Here is a 20,751-nt window from a genome sequence, read left to right on the forward strand (position 1 = left end):
AGCGTTAGCATTGAGCAGGGCCAAGAAGGGCTTGTTTTGGAGAGAAGCAGAACTGCCCTAAGCCCAGCTAGTTATATTTCCCCTCTTCATAGCAGTCCCAGGAGGGACAGGACACTAGGGCTGAAGTGGGCTACAAATTCACTGCAACCAGAGGGCAACGCCTGTGGCTTATTGGAGCCTCCAGCTCCAGGTGCCGGAGATCCACCAAGGGAGATGGAGGAGCTGGGTGAGGACGCAGAGGCGAAGCAAAGAGCCAGCCCCACGCTTGACATCAGGTCCAGCGATGGACGTGATCTCAAGTGGGGCAGATGCGAGCAGGTCCTGCCGAGGTCTCATTTTGAGATTCCCACGGGAAGCGTGTGGCTCTGGGTCTGGCTGGTGCTCGGCGTCCTCTTTGTGATGGGAGCTGAGCAGGAGCTCCCCAGAAGATCTGGATTTAATCCCTCTCGCATGGGTATTTCAGTGCTACCTTTTGTTGTCTCGAGACCCACATGAGTGTCGTTTGGCAAGAAGGGGGTGGGGGGGCAGCCACGTGTCAGGGCTGGAGGGGTGACGGGGGATCCCCATTCATGAGGATGCTCATCCCCAGGACAGACAAGGGCCTGAGCAACCTGACGTGGCTTTGAGGTTGGGAGCACGAAGGTTGACCAGAGACCTTTGTAGCAATTCCCAATCCCCTTGTCCTGGCAATTCCGTGTCCTCCCAGCTGCCTCTGTCCTCTGTCCCTCCTCCCCGCAAGTGAAACAGCTCTGTCATTCATCACCTGATCCCTGGTCCCTTGCTAAGCCCTCCACAATTGCCAAGCTGTTTTCACATGCTGCAGGCCCCGATAATGAAGGAAGTAAGTTTGTTTGGTAATTGGATTAGCGCTGCTGGGAACTGTTCTTGCACGGTCAGAGCGGAGCTGGCGCAGCCCCTGAGCCCCTACTTGGTTGTGGGCCAGCCTGGAGCTGCATCTGCTCCTGCACAGAGCCACAGAACCACAGGATGTCAGGGGCTGGAAGGGCCCTGGAAAGCTCACCCAGTGCAATCCCCCATGGAGCAGGAACACCCAGATGAGGTTACACAGGAAGGTGTCCAGGCGGGTTGGAATGTCTGCACAGAAGGAGACTCCATAACTTCCCTGGGCAGCCTGGGCCAGGCTCTGCCACCCTCACCCCCAACAAGTTTCTTCTTGTGTTTAAGTGGAACCTCCTGCATTCCAGTTTGCACCCACTGCCCCTTGTCCTGTCCCTGGTTGTCACCAGAAGAGCCTGGCTCCATCCTCCTGACACTCCCCCTTTCCATCTTGATCCCCAGCAATGAGTCCCCCCTCAGTGTCCTCTTGTCCAGCTCCAGAGCCCCAGCTCCCTCAGCCTTTCCTCACACGGGAGATGCTCCACTCCCTGCAGCATCTTGGTGGCTGCGCTGGACTCTCTCCAGCAGTTCCCTGTCCTGCTGGAGCTGAGGGGCCACAGCTGGACACAAGATTCCAGGTGTGGTCTCCCCAGGGCAGAGCAGAGGGGCAGGAGAACCTCTCTGACCTACTGACCACCCCCTTCTAACCCACCCCAGGTCCCATTGGCTTCCTGGCCACAAGGGCCCAGTGCTGGCTCATGGTCACCCTGCTGTCCCCAGGACCCCCAGGTCCCTTTCCCCTACTTTACATATTTACAAACATTATAAACTGCCCAACAGCCCTAGTCCTGCAGGAGAAAGACAGGAAAAGCTGATTCAGGGCAGAACTGAGCTTGCCCTCCCTGGAACTGGGGTGTGTTTGCTGAAACTCTGTCACAGTCCCTGATATCTCTCTCCTGTTGGACTTGCAGCACTTGGGGCAGCATCAAACCCAACATCAGCCTTGTCACCTACGCCAGCACAAGACATGGGGGCTCCTGAATGCCTCGGAGGCTGGAGAGCATCCCCAGTCCCCGGTCCTTGCAGTAAAACCCTCAGATATGTGCAGGGTGTCGTCCCCTCCTGCCCCTCTGGCCTGGAGAAGTTCCCTTCATCCCAAGCCTAGTGATTAGTTTAAAACCCCAGCCCTAGCAGTGATGCCCAAGTTGCCTGAATTTCCCTGAACACACAGTGCCTTGTGTTCTGTCTCCAACCGCAGCAAATCTGCAGAAGGATCAAATAACCCAGCAGCTCAGCTGCCAAAGTTTATAGCAAAGGAGAGAAATGTGTTCGCGATCCCTGCAGGCAACCAGCCGAACGTGCAGCGCGGCACACACAGCACACACGCATGTGGCACACACATGGCCAGCTCAGTGCCTCCTCGCAAATCTTCTCGTAAAGACCAACGTATTTGACTCAAGGGCCAAGTCTCAGCTCCCGACTGGAGACCACCCCTGCTCAGGCCCTTGGGCACGCTTCCCCAGCATCTCCAACCCGTTTTCTGGTTGAAAACTGTCCCGTGCTTGGATGGCTCCACCCAATTTTCAGCCTACACTTGTGAGCAGTTCTCTCCTTTTCCTTGGGCGATGTTGGAGGCGCGTTTCCCATGCAGATCTTCCGGCCGAGATCTTCCCAGTGCCTTGCTGGTGATGTGGCTGCGTCCCTAAAACGTGTCCCAGGTGTGGTGACCCCGCGGTCCCAGCCCTGCACTGCTCGCGGTCAGTGTTGGTGGGGTCAGCAAGGCTGGGCTGGAGGATCAGAGCTGGAAGCAGCTCTTTGCTTTCAGTATAACCCATCATTTACTTGATTAGCTGGTCCCTCTGCTGTATCCAGACCCAGGATTTCCAGCACTGGAAACTGGTTTGTATTGGGTGGCAATTGAACTCCTTCCTTAAATCTAACTAAATGCGCTGCGTCTCGTTGTCTAAGTTAATCATCAAAGAAAAGTCATTACATTACACTGAGACAATATATCTGTGATGAATTCTGTTTCCATTTGCCTTCCTCTCTGGAATCTGGACACATTTTACTCCCACTTTTCCCTTTTGTGGATGTGGGAGGCACGTTTGCTGTATTTACTTGCTCTTTGAGCCATGTCCAGGTTATCCTAAATCTGGTCATTCCTTCACGGTGAGGTGACCTTGCTCCTTTCCTCCCTGATCCCTCACAGCACCTCCTGGTTGTCCCTCGTCTCATGCATTCCAAGAGTGTCCTGCTCTGCGGTCCTGCCTCAGGCGCTCTCTGTCCTTCACATCACACGCAGCCTGATGACCTGCACAGATATGAGTCTTTCTCTTAATTTCCAGGAGGGACGTACGCATGCTGAATTTTTCTCCATTGAAGGGCAAGTCCTGATCTGTGCCTGGATGGGACCGATGGGTTCTGCACGTGTGTCCTGTCCCGCTGTTCCTGTCCGGGGTGGCCTTGCATGTACGGTGCGCGGTGATTTACAGCTCATATGCGGCATTACAGCCTCTCCGCGCATGCACAGCGTGTCCTGATTTACTGCACGCATTAAGGGTTACCTCTCTGCGAATTCACAGCACGTCTGGTTTCAGTGCCTGCGCTCAGCACGCTCTCTCTGACCGGGCACAGCGTGGCCTGATTTACGGGGAAGGCTCTTGCGTCTCTTTGGCTCTGTGTAGATCACCTTGAGTCACTGCTCACACACGCCACTGCCCCTCTCCAAGGGCAACAGGCTGCCTGATTTGCCCCTTTTGCACATGGATTTACTGCATGTGCCACGGGTGGGCGCTCCATGGGGTGCAGCACGGCTTCTGTGTGCTCATGACAACCTGGTTTAGAATCATTTAGGTTGGAAGAGGCCCTCAAGATCATCGAGTCCCACAATAAAATTTATTGCATATGCATTAGCTGCTTTCCCACGCGTGTGCCCGGTGGCTCCGGGGCAGGCACATCACAGCGGTGCTTTCTGATGTGGGCAAGGCATGAGCATCGTGTCCTGGCGTCTGAGCAACCCTGGCTCTAGCTGGTGACTTGTGGTAAAGACTGCAGGCTCCATGCTGCACCTAATTCCCTTTTCCTTCTGCATACGCAGCGTGTTCAAGCCTCTCCTGTCCCCACCTCTCTTGTAACTGCGTCTTACAAGGGCCGAGGAGCAGCCTGGCACCACCATCCCATGCTGACCTGGCACCACCATCCCATGCTGACCTGGCACCACCATCCCAGGCTGCCCTGGCATCACCATCCCAGCTGTCCTGGCACCACCATCCCAGCTGTCCTGGCACCACCATCCCAGCTGTCCTGGCATCACCATCCCAGCTGTCCTGGCACCACCATCCCAGCTGTCCTGGCACCACCATCCCATGCTGCCCTGGCACCACCATCCCAGGTTCTCCTGGCACCACCATCCCAGGTTCTCCTGGCACCACCATCACAGGTTCTCATGGCACCACCATACCAGGTTCTCCTGGCATTACCATCCCAGGCTCTCCTGGCATCACCATCCCATGCTGTCCTGGCTCACGTCCTGCTCTGGAAACTGGGCTGTGATGACGAGGTGTTAAAGTCCTGCCAGAGGTACTGGAGGTGTCTGCAGTGGCAGCAAGAGCCAGCATCCTGCTGGGTGACATCTAGGCCAGAGTCCCAGGTGCTCCCCAGACTGCAGCTCCAGGAACTGAGGTCTTCTCAGGGGGTGTTTATGGGATCCCAGTGGCTTTCCCTACTGACCTGGTGTCTTGGGAGAGCAAAAGGGGAAAGCAGGGATATCAGAGATCCCAGAAACACCTCAGAAGGCTGAAGAGACGATGCAGTCCAGAGGGGAGTGTTGGCATGTGAAGAAGTTGCAGAATGTGCCCATCCAGGCCTGCACAGAAGTGAGGAAGGTGTGACCCGCGGTGAAGGGTCCCGTCCCCTGCCCTGGGGAGTCCTCCAGCCCTGCGTGTGACACTGGTGACCAGAGCGTGCAGCTGGAGCTGGCTGGGGCTGGGAAGGAGGAGGTGCAAGCTGAGACTCCTCCAGATTGTTGCAGGGAATGCAGTTCCCACTTCTCTTCTTTTCCAGAGAGAGGCTGAGCTAAAAAACATCTTGCTGAGCTCCCAGAAGCCACAGGCTGTGGGAAGAGGGACCAGGACGGGCAGAGAGAGCATCGCCCACACGGTGAGGGCTCTTTCCCTTGCGTTCGACTTCCAGTCCCAAATGAAGCAGCACATCATACACCAGAGCAGGCAGGAGAGCTCGCACGGGGTGCTGCCGAGTCCCCGCTGCGCTGCAGAGCCCACCCTGCCCTGCTGAGCCGAGGGTGCCTCCGAAGCCCATCGTCCGGGGTGACCCCAGGCTTTGTGGCTCCGGCCCCGCAGACAGCGCGGTAATTCGCGCCGGCAGCAGCTGCTCCCGTCATCGGCACCGCGATAATTGTCCCTGCTCAGGGCCGTCAGCAGCAAGATCCTTATTTTCTCATCGTACATCTCATTTCCACCTGGCGGCTGCAGTAAGTGTCTGTCAGTCAGCGAGGCCGAACGCCCAGCAGGACACACGGTCAGGTCGCCCTGTGGCGGGTGACAGTTTTGACAGGCTCGCAGGTCGCTCAGAGTGCGGGGTGGGGGCATCTCTGTCCCGTGGCTGGATGCAGGGACAAGATGGGGTCTGTTGTGGTGGCCCCGGGAGGGGGGACACCCCTGCACCCCCAGCTCTGCTCTCTGTTCCGCTGGTGACTGGTGTGACCGTGGTCTCTGCGGGGGGAGCGGGGACAGGCGATCCCTCCCTGATGGCAGAGTCGCTGCTCATTTCCATTTAGATAGAGGAATTTCAATCTCGGCTTGACGTCTCCTCGCCACGGCGCAACTCGGGACCCAAATTTCCAATTTCTTCCCGCACAATGCCAGATGCTCTCTGCTGGCTTGGGAACTGAAGCGCATTAGAGATGATGCAGCCTGGCAGAGACGGATGGTTGGGTACGTGAGCACGGATGGTTGTCTGTGTGTACTTCCGTGGGGCAGCTGGCGCGTACGGCTCCTCCACACCCAAATTTGCTGCACTGCCTGCAGCCCAAAGCGCTCCCACCACCTCTCATCAGTCCCCTTCCCTGTCCCTGTCCAGGGACGGGAGATTAAAACCAGACCTGGCCATCGCGATACAGGATGTGAATTGCTTGGGGGACAGAGGGTGGTCAGACAAGGAAAAGTCACCCAGATGACCACAGCAATGAGGACAACCAGCTATTTCTGTCTTCCAGTGGGAAAAATGCAAGAAAAAATCCAGCAAGGTGGCAGGGTGTCCTTGCTTGCTGCCTACATCAAGCACGTGTTCACCTGCCCAGGGACCCGTGGATACAGGGAAGCTCATGATCCTCAGCGTGGTCTCCTCCACTTAGCGTTTCTGTTCCTGTAGGAATAAAGAAACACCACAGTTTCGCTCAGCCAAAAATGTGACAGCTTGTGGAAAGGCAGCTGGAGAGGGCTGGTGGGCAGAGCCACAACCTCACGGGTGATGCCCTGCAGTGTGGAGGTCTGGGGCAGGTCTTCACCAGCGACCAAGAAAGGCTGGAGAAAGGAGCTTGGTTTAACTACACCCAGAGGTAAGGGTGGCCTGAGACCTGAGGGCACATCCCTTGAAGCCATGAAGATGCTGAAGGGAGTGGAGCATCTCCCGTGTGAGGAAAGGCTGAGGGAGCTGGGGCTCTGGAGCTGGACAAGAGGACACTGAGGGGGGACTCATTCCTGGGGATCAAGATGGAAAGGGGGAGTGTCAGGAGGATGGAGCCAGGCTCTTCTGGTGACAACCAGTGACAGGACAAGGGGCAATGGGTGCAAACTGGAACACAGGAGGTTCCACTGAAATCTGAGAAGAAACTTGTTTGGGGTGAGGGTGTCAGAGCCTGGCCCAGGCTGCCCAGGGAGGTTGTGGAGTCTCCTTCTGTGCAGACATTCCAACCCGCCTGGACACCTTCCTGTGTAACCTCATCTGGGTGTTCCTGCTCCATGGGGGGATTGCACTGGATGAGCTTTCCAGGGCCCTTCCAGCCCCTGACATCCTGTGGTTCTGTGGGTCTGTGTCCCGGAGCAGAAGGCCTGTAAGCTGGGAGGAGGCACAAGCAGGGCAAGATGGGCTTGAAAGGCAAACTGGGGAAGACGCCCAGAACCCCCTGAGTGCTGCCGCACGGCCGGGCAGCAGCGCAGCCCCCGGGGGCGGGGGGCAGGTCCCGGCAGCCGCCCCAGCACCCCCCCACGGCGGGGCGCTCTCGGCCGGAGCGCGGCCGCCCCCTGCCGGCCCGGGCGGAGGAGCCGGGACCGGGGGGGCGCTGGGGCGGGCGGGGCCGTGCCGGGGCGGGCGGGGCCGCCATGTCGGAGGCGGCAGCGGCGGGGATGGCGGCGGCCATGGCGGAGTCGCGGCTGCGGCGGAAGCAGCTGCTGAGCGCGGAGGAGGCGGAGCTGTTCGAGCTGGCGCAGGCGGCGGGCAGCGGGCTGGACCCGGAGGTGTTCCGGTGAGCGGGACCCGCGCGGCCCCGGCGCCGCTGCCCCCGGTGCGGCCGCTGACGCTGTCCCCGTCCCCATCCCCGTCCCCGTCCCGCAGGGTGCTGCTGGACCTGCTGCGCATGAACGTGGCGCCGCTCGCCGTCTTCCAGGTGCTCAAGTCCATGTGCGCCGGGCAGCGGCTGCCGCCGGGACCCGAGAGTGGACCCGCCGCCGCGCCCGCCGCGCTCCCCGCCGACACCCGAGGTAAGGGGCGGGCGGGGGCCCGGCGGCACCGCGCCCTGAGCCCCGCGTCTCCCCGCGCAGGGCCCCCCGAGGACGGCCCCGCTCCGCTCCCCTCCGCCCTGCGTCCGCCGCGGTTCGGGGCCCGCCCGCCGCTCCCCCGGGCCCGTCCCGCGGCCGCGCCGCCGTCCCGCGGAGCCCCCGGTCGCCCCGCCGCGGGGAAGGGGCCGCGGGGCGGCCCGGCCGGTGCCCGGGGGGCCCGCTCGGTGTGAGGAGGGGGAGCCCTGGCTGCCCGGGCCGCTGCGCCTCCTGCCCGCGCCCTTTTTGCTTAATTTCCCGTGTTTTTCGGCGGAGCGGGGTGTTCTGGGGGAGGTTGTTGCCGTCACTTCTGGGTTTTGTAGCCTCCTGGCTCTGCCTTCTAAGGCTAACAAAATATCCCCACCTTACTACATAATATCGCACAATGCCACTTCGCTTATATCTAACTCAAAAAGAAAGCGGGAGTTTCCTGCACATTGGGAATCCCTGAAAAGCGAGGGGAGCTGCGATGCTTCTTCTGCTCCATCCGCGGCTCCCCGGGTGGTTTCTGCTGCTTTCCGTGCCGGGGCAGGTGTTATTGAGGTGGGAACACCAAATGGGATGTTCTGTGGGATTCTTGGCTAAAATAGCGGCTGCTTTTGTATGTAACTGCCTTTCGTTATTGCTCTAACCTCGGTGGACAGTAGCAAATATAGCCCTGAAGCTGCGCCACATATATATTATTCTACTCTTTTTCCAAACCAGTTCTAATAAAACTTCTACTTACTCTCTGAAGTCACTTTTGGCTGGGAGCTCGCTACCTCTGCGGATTGCTTCCAAAAGGTTTAAAAAGAGGTAACGAAAAGAAGTCCGCTCTCACTGAGCTTGAATTCGCTGTGAAAAGGCTCAGAAACGTGACAGAAAGGGCACTGGCCAAAACAGCGAGGTTTTGTGAGTGTTGTGGTTGCCAAGACAAAACCGCTCACCTAGAAATGGGCAGGGCCGAGTCAAACCGTGTTGTCATGTCCCTGTTTCAGGGTGAAAACTCTTGTAGCCGATGGGTCTCTGTTGACCCACGATGAACTCTGAGGCAAAGCTTGAAAAGTAAGTGACTGTACTGGGAACACAGAGAATAGGGTGGGGGAAAAAGGCTTTGTCGTCGTGGGGGAGCAGAGCAGGGTGTGGGGAAAATGGGGTTTCTCTGTTGTGATAACGTGCCGCGCTCAGTCTGGTCTCTGCTGGGGCTGCCGTGTGGTACGGGGCGTTTGTTCTCATGGCCGCGCTGGTAAGTCCTGCGGAAGGCGAAGGTGAAAGGCAAGATTCCTTTGGCCAACTAAAACCAATTGGGTTTAGGGTAAGGGCGATTTATGCCACGATCCGAGGCACTTGTACAGTAGCCAAACCTGCTCCTTCTGTTGTGGATTCATACATGGTACATGGGTGAGAATCAGTCGCCTCATCGAGCAGCTAAGGCAGAGATCCGAGCAAGTTTACCAGAGCACAAATGCGGACAAGTCTCCAGGACTCCCTGGGCTTTCCCATGAGCAGGTTCCCCATTCTCAAGAGATGCTCTTGACTCGGAATTTCGTGCGGAGAAATTGGTTGCAGTCAAGAGAACGGCCTTATTTGTGGTTGAGAAGTGACTCTAAGGATGCACGGGGGAAAAGGAGACACACGGCTGACTGCTTGTTCCTGAGCCAAATGAGAGAAGTACAAGCACTTGGGTATTTTAAGTGAGAAGTAGCCTGCTCTTCAGGTACTGAATTTCAAAAGAGCAGAGATGTTGAAAAAAAAGATGCTGTTAAATTTTGCTCTCTCTTCTTCTCCTTTGGTGCTTCACCTGTGATGGGCCACGTAAACTATGAAGGAACTTTGGTAAGGTTTTTGTTCCTGTCTGTCTGTTAATCTGGAATAACATATGTTCTCTCGTGTGTTCTTTTTCTGGTACTTTGTGTAAAAATGAGGGTTTATTTTCTTTTCCGCAGCACTGGGCCACTGCCACGGGCTAGTTTTGGCTAGTGGTGGACCAGCTCAGCTTTGAAACAGATGGCAACTTGTTTATTAATCAGTATTGAACTTCGCAAGAGGAAAAGCCAGAAATCACGTAACCATTGCCTCCTACCAGCTTGAGGAGCTGCGAGCGCCTTCGAGAGGCCGTGAGTTTCCAGGAGCTTCTTATCTTGGGAGCTTCGTTTGGTTGTACCTGCCTCAATCGAGGATGCTCGTTCTGCATCTTTAGCAGAGCATCTCCTGGTCCAAGGTGACGCTCGAGTCAGGTTGCAGTGCGAGTGTTTCCAGCCAGGCTTTCCTCTCAAGTTTCCCTTTAAAATCGATGTGTTGGTGTCGTTGCGTGCGGTGGGACGAGCCCTCGGAGCCGAGGGTGAAGTCCAGACAAAGATGGTGCTGACTCCATGCTGCTCGTGGTGGACGCTCACAAAATGAGTCTGGCGTTTGGTGTCCCGGTTGCTGCTTTATTTCACAAGGTTAAAATATGTCTTTGGAGCTGGTTGATGCTCTGAGGTCACCGGATCATTTGCAGCTTATCGAGATGGGTGATCGTACCCAGCAAGCCACATTTTCACTGCAAACGTGGTAAAACATCAAATGCTGAACCTGGATTTGCTTTCTGTGTAAGCAGATGCTCAGGAATGGTGGTAGAGGGGCACTTTGGCTCCTCTCTCTCATCACGCTTGGTCCTGACCAAATTCTGATGGGCAACACCGGCACATCTTGCCAGAAGGTTTGGTCTTCCCAGCTGTGTGGTGGGTTGGTTGTTTTCTGGAAGCTCATGTTATATTAGAGCCGTATCGCACTTTGAATGAAAACTTCTCTTTTCAGTTTCTGTCAGCCCAGGTGACTTCACTGTCACTCAGCACACACTGACGTTAGACAGCAGCCGATTCCTTTGTGAGTAAAATCACCATTGAAAAACTAACCCTCTCAGAAAATTCGTTGGGCAGAACATAAGCTCAGTCCCGCGTCCTCCTTTCTGTGAGTATACCGAGTACCGGTAAGATCTCATTGACATCAAGAGGAGGACACGTTTTGTCCAGCTCTCCTTGTGAGAACACATTTCTGCAGCCTCTGGGGTGGAAGGCAGATGTCTGTGCTTGCTGGGATTTAGGCAAAGGTGGGGTCTGTGTTAGCTAAGTGCCCGGCCTGACCTAAGCTGGACATCAGGTGCAAGTGAACGAGCTTCTGCAGCTTTAATTGCAGCTTTGTGCAGATTTTGGCTGGCTGATGTCTGGTTTGGAGTGCCGTGCGGACACTTGGAGCGTCCAGGGAGGGTGCATAGGACTGCTGGTTGAAGGTCATGCGAGCAAACAAGTTCCATAGAGAACTCTGAATTCAGGCAAATTGGTGATGATCTAAAGCAGAACTGGGCCATCAGTGCCAGCCTTGTCTGTGTTTTACTGGTGCACTTCAGGCTGAATTAGGATTAGCTCAAGACAGGAGCTTATTTTACTATAGCCCTTGGAGGAAAGTGTGTCGCTGAAATATTAAAACCAGCGTATCTTCAGCAGAGCAATTTTCTCTCCTTAAACTGGGGAAACAACCAGCGAGCTCAAACTGAAGAGGGGGAGGAATCGCTCCTCGTTCACTGAGTTTTCTAGTTCTGGGCACAGTCCGAGCCCATCGTTGAGGAGCTGGGTAAGTGGGGGTGTCTGGGCTGGGCCTGTTCTGCAGGGATGGGGCACCAAGGCTGTATCTGCTCTTGGCTCTGCCATCTCTTCTTGGAAGATGCTGCTTCTGTTTAAGAAGAGGATGGTGTGGCTTCCACGCAGGACCAGGCGTTTGGCGATGGGAGACGCCTCCTCTGCACAGCTGGGACTTGTGTCTGCTGATAGAGCCGCAGCTCCTTGGGCTGATGCAAACATTGTCCTGTATAAGCTTGCCACGCTGCTTAGCACAGTGTCCTCCACCTCCGTATCTGCTCCTTCTTCTGTGCCTCCTCCTTCCTAGGAAGACAAGTGGCCCAAGTAATCCACATCTTGCTAAAGATAAGCCAAGACTGTCCGCTCAAGCTTTATCAGTGAGATGAGATACCAGCTTAGGCTTCTCAGCCCATCATGGTGCAGGGAGGTTTTTTAAAGTAGCTGAAAAAAGGGCATTTCCGAACAACACTTTCAGGGTGGGATGTGTCTCCCAGTACTTATTTCAGCCTTTTTACAGCTAAAGCCACCGGGAGTCTGAGGCGAACGACTTGATTTGTGTGTTCCCGTCGGGTGTAGCCGTGGTGTTCTGCACAGAGCTGTGTTTGCTGGTAACTGCATTCGTGATAGCTGGCTCAGAATTAGTGTTGGAGCGTCCATCTGCCGTGTTTAGCTGGATACAGCATCGTGCAAGCTGTGTGAGAGATGGTTCCTCAGCAGCTGTTGATTTGGGACGGAAAGAGCTGATTTTAAAGGGAAAGGCTGTCCGGGCAGTTTCTTTCTGTGCGTGCGAGAAGGAGGGGTGCACGCCTCTTAGGACGGCGGTGTTGATTTTGGCCTAGGCTTAGGTATGTGCATAGTTTACCTTTGTGTAGTTAAATATGCTGGTTTTCTACATTTTATTTCTGTGCTTTCTGTTCCCATCAGCCAACCCTCAAGCCCCTGTCACTTTCCCTGCAGCTTTCTCCTCTCTGACATGCAGGTTTCCATGCCCTGCTCTGTTCTTCTAGCCCAGTGAATGTTCTTTGACGCTTCTCTCCTCTTTGCGCCCCAGCTGGTTTTTCCACATTCCCCACTTCCCCAGCCCAAGTGTCTCCGTTGAAGGTCGATCGCAAAGCTTTGCCCAGCTAATTTTTTGCACTAAATGAGTTGTTAACATGAGCTTGCTTTTCAAACCCCTGTGTCTGTGGATTTTGAGGAGCCTTTGCAGCCTCCTGTTCCGCGTAGCAGGGTCGGGATGTTTTCCTACCCCACCGAACTCCGTGTTGCGCGTGGGCGCCTGTTGGAGCAGCCTCGGAGCCCAGCACCACCGTGGGCTCGGTGCACGTTTCACGCACTGTGATTTTTTGTTTTTGCTTGTCTGCATAGAAAAAATACGCTTTTGAGAAACAAAAAGTAGTCTGCAACTACTTTTTTCCCGTTCAAATACTTTGATACGATCAGGTTCTCCTCTAAGTGTCGCTGTTCAGTTATTTCTTAAATATCCCTCGCCTGCTTTGCAGCCTGTTGCCAGCTTTGCCCTCTCTGTGCTCCTCGTGCCATCTTTCTGTTTTGTAGCCTCCCTGTTCACCCTTTTTTCTCTCTTCTTGTTTCCCGCCCTTTCCCCGTGTCTGCTTTTGGCTGTGTTCACTCTCGGGTCTGCTTCGTGTTCCTCTTCCCCTCGCCCTCCCCTTACTCAGCCTCACGTTATCTTGGGGTTCATCTCAATGCGGGATTTGGGGTGCAGAATTGTGTATGAGGGAGATAAGGCGGCCGACAAGGATAATGTGGTGTAGAGCTTGGAGGGAAACGCCCAAGAGACGCTAAGGATTTATCTTAAATGCTTTTAATCTGTTTTTTCTATATATACATCATGCTGGGAATTTTCCTGTTGGTTATACTGTCTCTTATGCGTTGCTTGTAGATTAAATATATCCATGGGATCTAACTGATGGCAACACGTTCTTAAATTGTGCCATGCACGAGTAAATGTTGTACTCGGACACTTCATGGTCTGTATGTCTGACCTGAAAAATGGATCTGTGGAGTGATTTTTAGGTGACTTACAGGACTAATTAAAGGGCTAATACAGTTTTCTTACTTATTTGCTTTACTTGTACTCAGGTTTTTCAGTATCTCATCAATACCGCTCCAATAAGTGGATTTGCCGAATTCACTAAAGTACATTATGTTGCCTTCCTGCCGCTCTCGCTCCTTGTAACTCTTTCTACCATAGGCAGTGCAGCTCAAGCCTTTTGAATTACAAGCCTTTATCCTTGTTTTGTGACACGGGGCAAGAAGTTTTACATTCAGAGCATTCCTGATACGGAGTTGTTGCTTCACCTGCCCCCAGTGCCAGAATGCACTTTTGAAGCAACTTTTCTGTATTTTAGGCATTTCTTTAGCCCATCAGTAACTGAATAGCTTCAGTTTATAAACCTTGTCCATTACACAAGTTCCAATGAGGTGTTTTGTGGGTTGATGTCAGTTATTTTACAGCCGGTTGGGACACTTTGCAGCTGTGCTGTGGATGGTCCGGAGTCCCTTGGTTAAACGTTCCAGCTCCTTTCCTCTCCAAGGAGGTGATAACAAATCTTGATACCCCCAAAACACAGATGGCAGGTAGGGGAGCCATCTTCTCCACTTCAGCAGAAGCAGCAGGCAGACAGCTTTTATTCCTTTTTCCTTATCCCTTGTAAAAAGTCCAGGCTGGAGTGCTCAGAAGCTGGCATGGACCTGTTCCCCAAGGAGTAGGTGGCTTCTCTGTTCCTATGAAAATATGTTTTGCTGTGGGCAATGAGTTTTGAAAACCAAAGTTGAGACATACTTGTCATTTTATTGCATCGTTACCTTTAGAACAGTGAAAAAGCTGTTTTGGATGCTGCGATGCAACCTGCACTACTGTATTTTGGGAAGGACTTTCTCCCATCCAAATAACTTATTTTTAAAAGGGGGAAGAGTGCATTATTTGGGAGGCAGGGCCTTTTTCCATGCTCTCTGTGTGGTATGTGTGCTGTGTTTCTGCAGTGCTAGATTAGATTTCTTAAAGAGAAGCGCGACTTAAAGAGTTGGGTGGCGGGTTCGCTCTGTTATTCGCTGCATGGGGGAACCAAGCCGAGTGCTGTGACCGTCCCTCCAGGAGCCTGGACCGTCATGGAGCAACTTTGAGCGTCTCCCCCGACAGCCGCTCAGCGCGGAGCCTGCGCCTGGAGCTGCGGGGGCAGCGGCCGTGAGGCCTGTGCCCGCTCACACAGCAGCCGTCCGGCGTCCCTCCTGAGAAACGTGCGCTCCGGGGTCTGTGCTCAGAGCTCCAGGGCCTGGGACCCGTATGCAGAGCAGACTTTCAGGCTTTTCCGTGTTTCTGGAAACAAATCTCAGGACGAGAACTGGAGGGAGCAGAGCAGCGGGAGGGCGGCTGGAGCTGGTACCCGCGCAGAGGCCCAGCCCGAGCGCAGGAAACCACGGACCTTTAGATCTCTAGAGGCCATTCGCGCCACCATCCAGCCCAATAGCAACATTTCACCACTAGATCCTTCTGCTCCCCTTGGGCCTTTTGTCTCTGACTCCACACGGGCCTTTGTTTTGTTCGGCTGCGGTTGTTTCTGGTCCACGGCCTTGCAGGTGCTGTTTGATCTAAATAAATCCTTTCTTCTCAGTGAAGTGCGAAACAGGCCCCGTTTTGCAGAGGTCTGTGATGTCTCTGCATTAGCCTTGGGTCGTTGTTTTCCCAGTCAGCACAAAATAGGCCTTATCTTATATGTGTTCAGTGTAGTTTCTTTTGTTAAATATGAACAGGACTTTATAGCTTAAGATTTTAGCAAATCCAGCTTACCAAGTAACATGACTCAAAGAGTATATTAAAAATCATACAACCTTCTATCTCTAAATAATCCGTTACATTCGGTGTGCATCTGCTTAAGCTAAATGACTAATCTTGAACTTGAATTGGGCTCATCCACTGACCTGTGAGCAGTGAAACCATCGCCATACAGCTCGTGTATTTAGTGGGGAGAGCTCAAAGTGGCTCATCCAGGCTGTCGCATTTATAGAATGGAGTGGTTGACTCGTAGTCCAACTCACACAGTAGGAAAGGTCTGCACGAGACTCCACACCCGAATCTTGAGTAGGATCTGGGACTTTGTTAATGTGCGCTTGGTTTTGTGGTGTCTCTAGTGATGCAGCTGAACCTGTTATGAACAAACAGGCGGCTGGAGAAGAGAGAAAGGTCTAAGCTGTGGGCAGATGATTTGTGAGCATGTGTAGGTCTCCATATGTTGTATTATTTCTCCAAGTGCTTCTCTTCAGATAAGTGTTGCGAGAGAAAACGTGCCTAAATAGTGACCCTGTGCTTGAATTATGCTTAAGACCTTAGTTAACTACTTTGGAAAGTGCATTTGAAAACCATCTTCTTATTTGCTCTTCTTCCTCTGTCTCAAAATAGTTCAGCTGGATTTGTTGAGAAGTATTTTGCTGGTTTTGCTTGTCTGCTTTACTGTGTCTTCCAGGGGAAGCTGCTGTAGGGCGATGTTTTGGCCCTGGGCAGTGTGTGTGTATGGGCTGTTCAGGATGTGGCAGCAGCTTTGGAGACCCGGGACCCTGCCAGTTTGTGTTGCAGAAGCGGCTGCAGTGACTGCGAGAAGAAGGGCCTTCCGCTCTTACAGGCATTGGGTTTTTCTATTGACACCTAAAACCGAGTCTTTCCTTGTCTAGAAGGGCCAGCTGGTAATTGTGCCTGGTCTAAGCCAGCTGTGCGAGAGGAGCAGGATTTTGGAGAATTTCAGGGTATTCTCGTGGTTGCTGTAGCCCATAGTCACTGCCAGTGTGCACTATATTTTGAGACTGTTGCAGCCCTGATATCCCCGACTGTGTTACAAGTTGCTGTACCCATGGCTATTTATTTATGTTACCAGTGAAGGGAGATGTCGTTCCTGGAAGGGATCCCCTGGGAAAGCAGCAAGTTGAGCAGTATTAACCTGACAAACATGTCAGATATACTTTTTTTTTCGTCAGTCTCCAATATTCTAAATTTGTTGGGTTTTTTTTTTTCAGAATTCCACACCCTTGCCTCAGGGAACTATCATTATCCCCCGCTTTTCACGGTTTTCCTTTCTCTTTTAAATACTCTGTGCTTGTAGGCTTCCCCATCGGGCTTAACAGCTAAAAATGAAAGCCATTGCTGATTCCACATCCCAGAATATTAGCAAGTTCTGGACACACCTCACCTCAGAGTTACCTATTCTCACAGTTCTAACAATACACAGCGAGACTAATGAATTAGATCTTTGTGGTGTGTTGCAGATGGCAATCTATTTCTTAGAATCTTTTCTGGGAAGTGATGTTACTTACGCTTCTTTTTCTTTCGCATCTCACATTGAAACTGTCTGCATGGTGATTTCTTCCCTGCAGTAGTTTTCTACAGGAATAAGCTGTATCAGAGAGCACTAATGGTATTCATGCATATGCTTATTTTTTTCTGCATTAAGCTTATTTTATCCTGTGAGAGGGTCGTGGTTGTCAGGCATAATGTGATATTTGGATAATTTTGACTTAAGGTGGAGGTTTTTTTGGTTTTTATTTATTCTAAGAGTAAAACCTTAGAATTATGATTTTGCAAGAAGTGAGTATATGTAGAAGTACTGGATAGTGGCAGTACAGTCCGCTTTTATTCTAGCCTGAATTGATCACATTAATAGTACTCTTATTTTTGCAGAGAGAAGAGCTTTAGGTTTCCACTTCCAAAAGCACATTTGAGGTTGGGGTTTCCTTTCCCAAATCTGATGGGTCTTCATGTGCCTCCTGCTTGGCACAGAAGCTGCTTCTGGTGCTGAGGAGTCTCTCCTGTTCCGATGTGCTGGTTCTCTCCTCCAGGTACCTGTGGTCTTGGCTTTGGCCAGAGATGATGAGCGTGACCAGCCTGACCACGGCGGGCACTGCTGGTTTTAGATGGGGCAGCGAACTCCTGCCACCGCTTGCGTGCGTGTTCCCTTCTCCAGCCGTGTCTGGGTAAACCTGGAGCTGCTTTTTTTGGAGTGGGAGGTGTTGGACCAGGCTCTCTTGTGACTTATCTCTTGCATCCGTGGCTCTTTGGGCTGCAGTTGTTGTATGACAGTGAGACACATGCGAGATAAGACGTCTTGTGTCGCCAAGGGAAATATCAATGGAATCCTTTTGTTGGTCTGTAGCACTTGAATTACAGAGAGATTGTGGTTGTTCAGCTTCTTTTGTGCTTTGAGTTAACTGAGCATGTTATCACTGACCGTGTTTTAACTGGCAGAACGCACAAACCGTGCCTGTCCTCGCGTTCCTCACGAGCTGTTCCTGCCTGGCTCCCCTGTCTGGATAGGTTGCTTCCAAAAATACAAATGGTTTTTGTGCTGTTAAAGTAACTGTTTTGCTTCACCATGATTTTGAGCATCTCCCGTGTGAGGAAAGGCTGAGGGAGCTGGGGCTCTGGAGCTGGACAAGAGGACACTGAGGGGGGACTCATTCCTGGGGATCAAGATGGAAAGGGGGGGTGTCAGGAGGATGGAGCCAGGCTCTTCTGGTGACAACCAGTGACAGGACAAGGGGCAATGGGTGCAAACTGGAACACAGGAGGTTCCACTGAAATCTGAGAAGCAACTTGTTGGGGGTGAGGGTGGCAGAGCCTGGCCCAGGCTGCCCAGGGGGGTTGTGGAGTCTCCTTCTGTGCAGACATTCCAACCCCTGGACACCTTCCTGTGGAACCTCAGCTGGGTGTTCCTGCTCCATGGGGGGATTGCACTGGATGAGCTTTCCAGGGCCCTTCCAGCCCCTGACATCCTGTGATTCTACGAGGGTGGAGCGCGTGTGCTTTGAGCACAGCCTGTTTTCAGTAAGTGATTCTTTCTCGCAGGTGGGAAGGTGGAGGGTCTGACTCGCGGTAGCACTGATGCAGCCGCTGTTTTGTGTGTGTTGGTGGGTAGAGCCGTACACGGGTTGAGGACCTGCAGACAGCGTCAGAAAGGGGAGGCCATTCACCTGTAGAGATGTCCTGGATTGCTGAAAGCATCATGGTGAACTATGATGCTGTGAGATCATGTATTGCCGTTGTGCAATTTGTTTGTTCTCATGGGCAATACCTGCATTAGTGAAACTGCTTGAAGTGCTTGAGCTGCAGAGGAAGGTTGCGAGGCTGGTTGGCTGGCTTGGGCTGATGGCTGCTGCTAATCACTGCTGTGGTTTACAATAATAGACTTCTTCAAGAGCACCTGACTTGGCTGGAATAAGTGAGCATACTTCTTTTGCCACCCTGGTCTGTCAAATTTCACAGATACGAAGGGGCCACATGTTCTTTGGAAGTTCTCGGGTTGTCGTTCTGGTGTTGCAAAGTGTTAACTTGTGGTATTGACACGAGTCCTGTTCCCAGAAGACGGGAGGGTTTGGTGAGTAAAACAGACGCATCAGCAGCACAGACCATCCATGGCGATGGTTTCCAGACCGTGCCCGTGGAGACTCCAGCGTGTGGAGCAGCTCTTGGTGCTCTGGGAGTCGCTCTCATAACAAGTACTAAAATGTCACTCTTCATTTTACTTGCATGCATGTAAGTACAGCTCACCGTATTCCCACGTTCAGTTTCCTTCGTGCTGCTATTAATTATTTATGATGCTCACTGTCTTTAGTAAAAGCTGCGACCCCTTTTCCTCGCGTTTCTGGTATTTTTGCTGCCTTTCCTAAGGCGAGTCCTCCTCACCTGCAGTGGTTCTGTCCCGTGTCGCATCTCCTCGCTCCTCCCGGCTCTCATCTCGCTCTGCGAGTCCCGCTGGGCGGCCCGTGTGCCCCGTCATCCCTCCGCTTCTGCCTTTCTGCCCATGGCTTCTCTCCGCTGTCGCGTTTTACACGTGCTCCGTTGTGCCTACGGAAGGATGGCTCTTCTCAGTAAGAAAATCTGTGAGTAGCTCCTATACGGGAGTCTGAGCCCCCTGGAAACACCAGAAAACGGTAGAAATCCAACCACGCTTGTCAAGACACAGACGTGACACAAAGAGAAGGGTTTCTGATCTGACAGTGCGACTGCAGACGGGTGGGCACCGGCACATCGGTTCACTTATCCCAGCCATGAGGTGTTCGGTGCTCTCCATGCTCTCCTGGCAGGCCGCTGGCAGCTCCTGTGCCGAATGAAAGCAAAACTTCAAAGAACAAAGCAGCTGGTGACTCTGTAGGTCGAACCAGATGAAACCTTGGAATGCCTCTGCTGCAACGCGCTTTGGTTTTGTGGCCCTGATGCCTGTTGAGCAGACTTCACAAATTCGCTGTCTGTGTTGGATGCTGGATACATCTGCGACACCTAATACCGTTTTGCCTTTTGCATGGTTCCTTAAGGAACGTTTGCATCTTAGCTGCTGTGTGGGTGACGCGTAGAGTCGGGACTTGAGAATTAATGCATATGTTTGTTTGTTTTTTCAGGGAGAAATAAAAGCAGTTCAGGGAGCGGGACGCAGGCTCTGGGCGAGAGGAGCAGCCGGGAGGGATCTGCTCAGCGGATGCCTCGGCAGCCCAGCGCCAACCGCCTGCAGAAAGCAGGAGCTTCTGGAAAGGGCAGCGGAGCGGGCAGCAGCGCCTAAACCAGGCCTTGGAACCCACCTGCTGTGGTGCTCGACAGTGTATATAAACTGTGCTGGTTAAAAATGCTTTTGTTGTGTGTATTATCTTGACAAACATGACTTGTGATACGTGAAACAGCTGTTTTTTCTTATTTCCAAACCTCCCTTTGGCATTGCAGACTACTGGGGGTTACCTGGGTCAGAGGTGTGGAGCCTGGAAAAGCCTGGAATAGCGCTCAGGTTGCTCCAGAGAGGTCACGACTCATCTTAGAAGCCAAGGCTTCCTGCTGCCTCCTTCCTTAATATCCATTTTGATGTTTTCACTCGAGTTGTAAGAGCAGAAAGTCTGACTGGCTGAATTATGAGGTGAATAGTGCTGAGGTGGGTCATGCATTGGTATCGCCGAGCCCTGCGGTGCTGTGGATTCCCCTGGAAACCCATCTGGTGGGGTACGTCCTTGTGCTTTAGCTGCTGGTTGCCCTGTTCCCTTCACGTGCTCACGTGGGCTTCAGCACCTCAATTGGAAAAGCAGCTTCATGTATCACGTAGCATAATTGCACAACATTTAGTCCTTCCAGTGGTGCCAATGTGATTATTCATTTATAAACTGTTGCAGAGCCCTTTGCTTAATGAGCCAGGTTAAATGAGGTTGAGCCAGATAAGGGAGAGAACAGCTTCATCACTTTGAGTAAGATACATGCAAGTAGCTAAAACGGGTAAGTGATTTGTTAGAGCTTGAGCCTTGCCGTTTGTCATTCCAGAGCGTATCCAGTGCCTTGGCAGCTCAGGAGCCAGTGCTGAAATCCATTTCCCTAATTAGGAGAAAGTGCCTCTGTTCTTTGTGGGCAATAGATGGTGTTTCCTAGGCCAAGTTGAGCTCCCATGAATCTGGTTCAACAGGTGCTAAAATCTCTTCCCGACCAAGAGGAAAAGATACTGGGGAGTACAGCTCTGCTGTAGAAAAGGCATCCAGGTGGGATCGCTTACAAGCTGCTGCTGCTTTGCACTTGC

The 20,751-nt window shown here is 52.9% G+C and overlaps 1 protein-coding gene and 1 long non-coding RNA gene across 2 annotated transcripts; both read left to right on the top strand.

Moving 5' to 3' along the window:
* Positions 1 to 7,175: 7,175 nt before the first annotated feature.
* On the top strand, positions 7,176 to 19,876 carry LOC309443896 (mitotic-spindle organizing protein 2B-like; the record flags this gene model as incomplete). The annotated part of the gene is made up of 3 exons (XM_082061233.1): positions 7,176 to 7,318; positions 7,408 to 7,553; positions 19,604 to 19,876. 3 exons carry the CDS (start codon positions 7,176 to 7,178, stop codon positions 19,759 to 19,761), a joined length of 447 nt encoding a protein of 148 aa, XP_081917359.1. The 3' UTR covers positions 19,762 to 19,876.
* Positions 8,671 to 19,596, top strand: LOC309443897. Its single transcript, XR_014184878.1, has 5 exons — positions 8,671 to 9,422; positions 9,533 to 9,703; positions 10,186 to 10,287; positions 10,386 to 11,198; positions 18,471 to 19,596. It is a non-coding gene; the product is annotated as an uncharacterized lncRNA (long non-coding RNA).
* Positions 19,877 to 20,751: the final 875 nt, after the last annotated feature.

This window comes from Streptopelia decaocto, assembly GCF_964273445.1.
Source record: "Streptopelia decaocto genome assembly, chromosome: 9".
Taxonomy (NCBI): Eukaryota; Metazoa; Chordata; class Aves; order Columbiformes; family Columbidae; genus Streptopelia; species Streptopelia decaocto.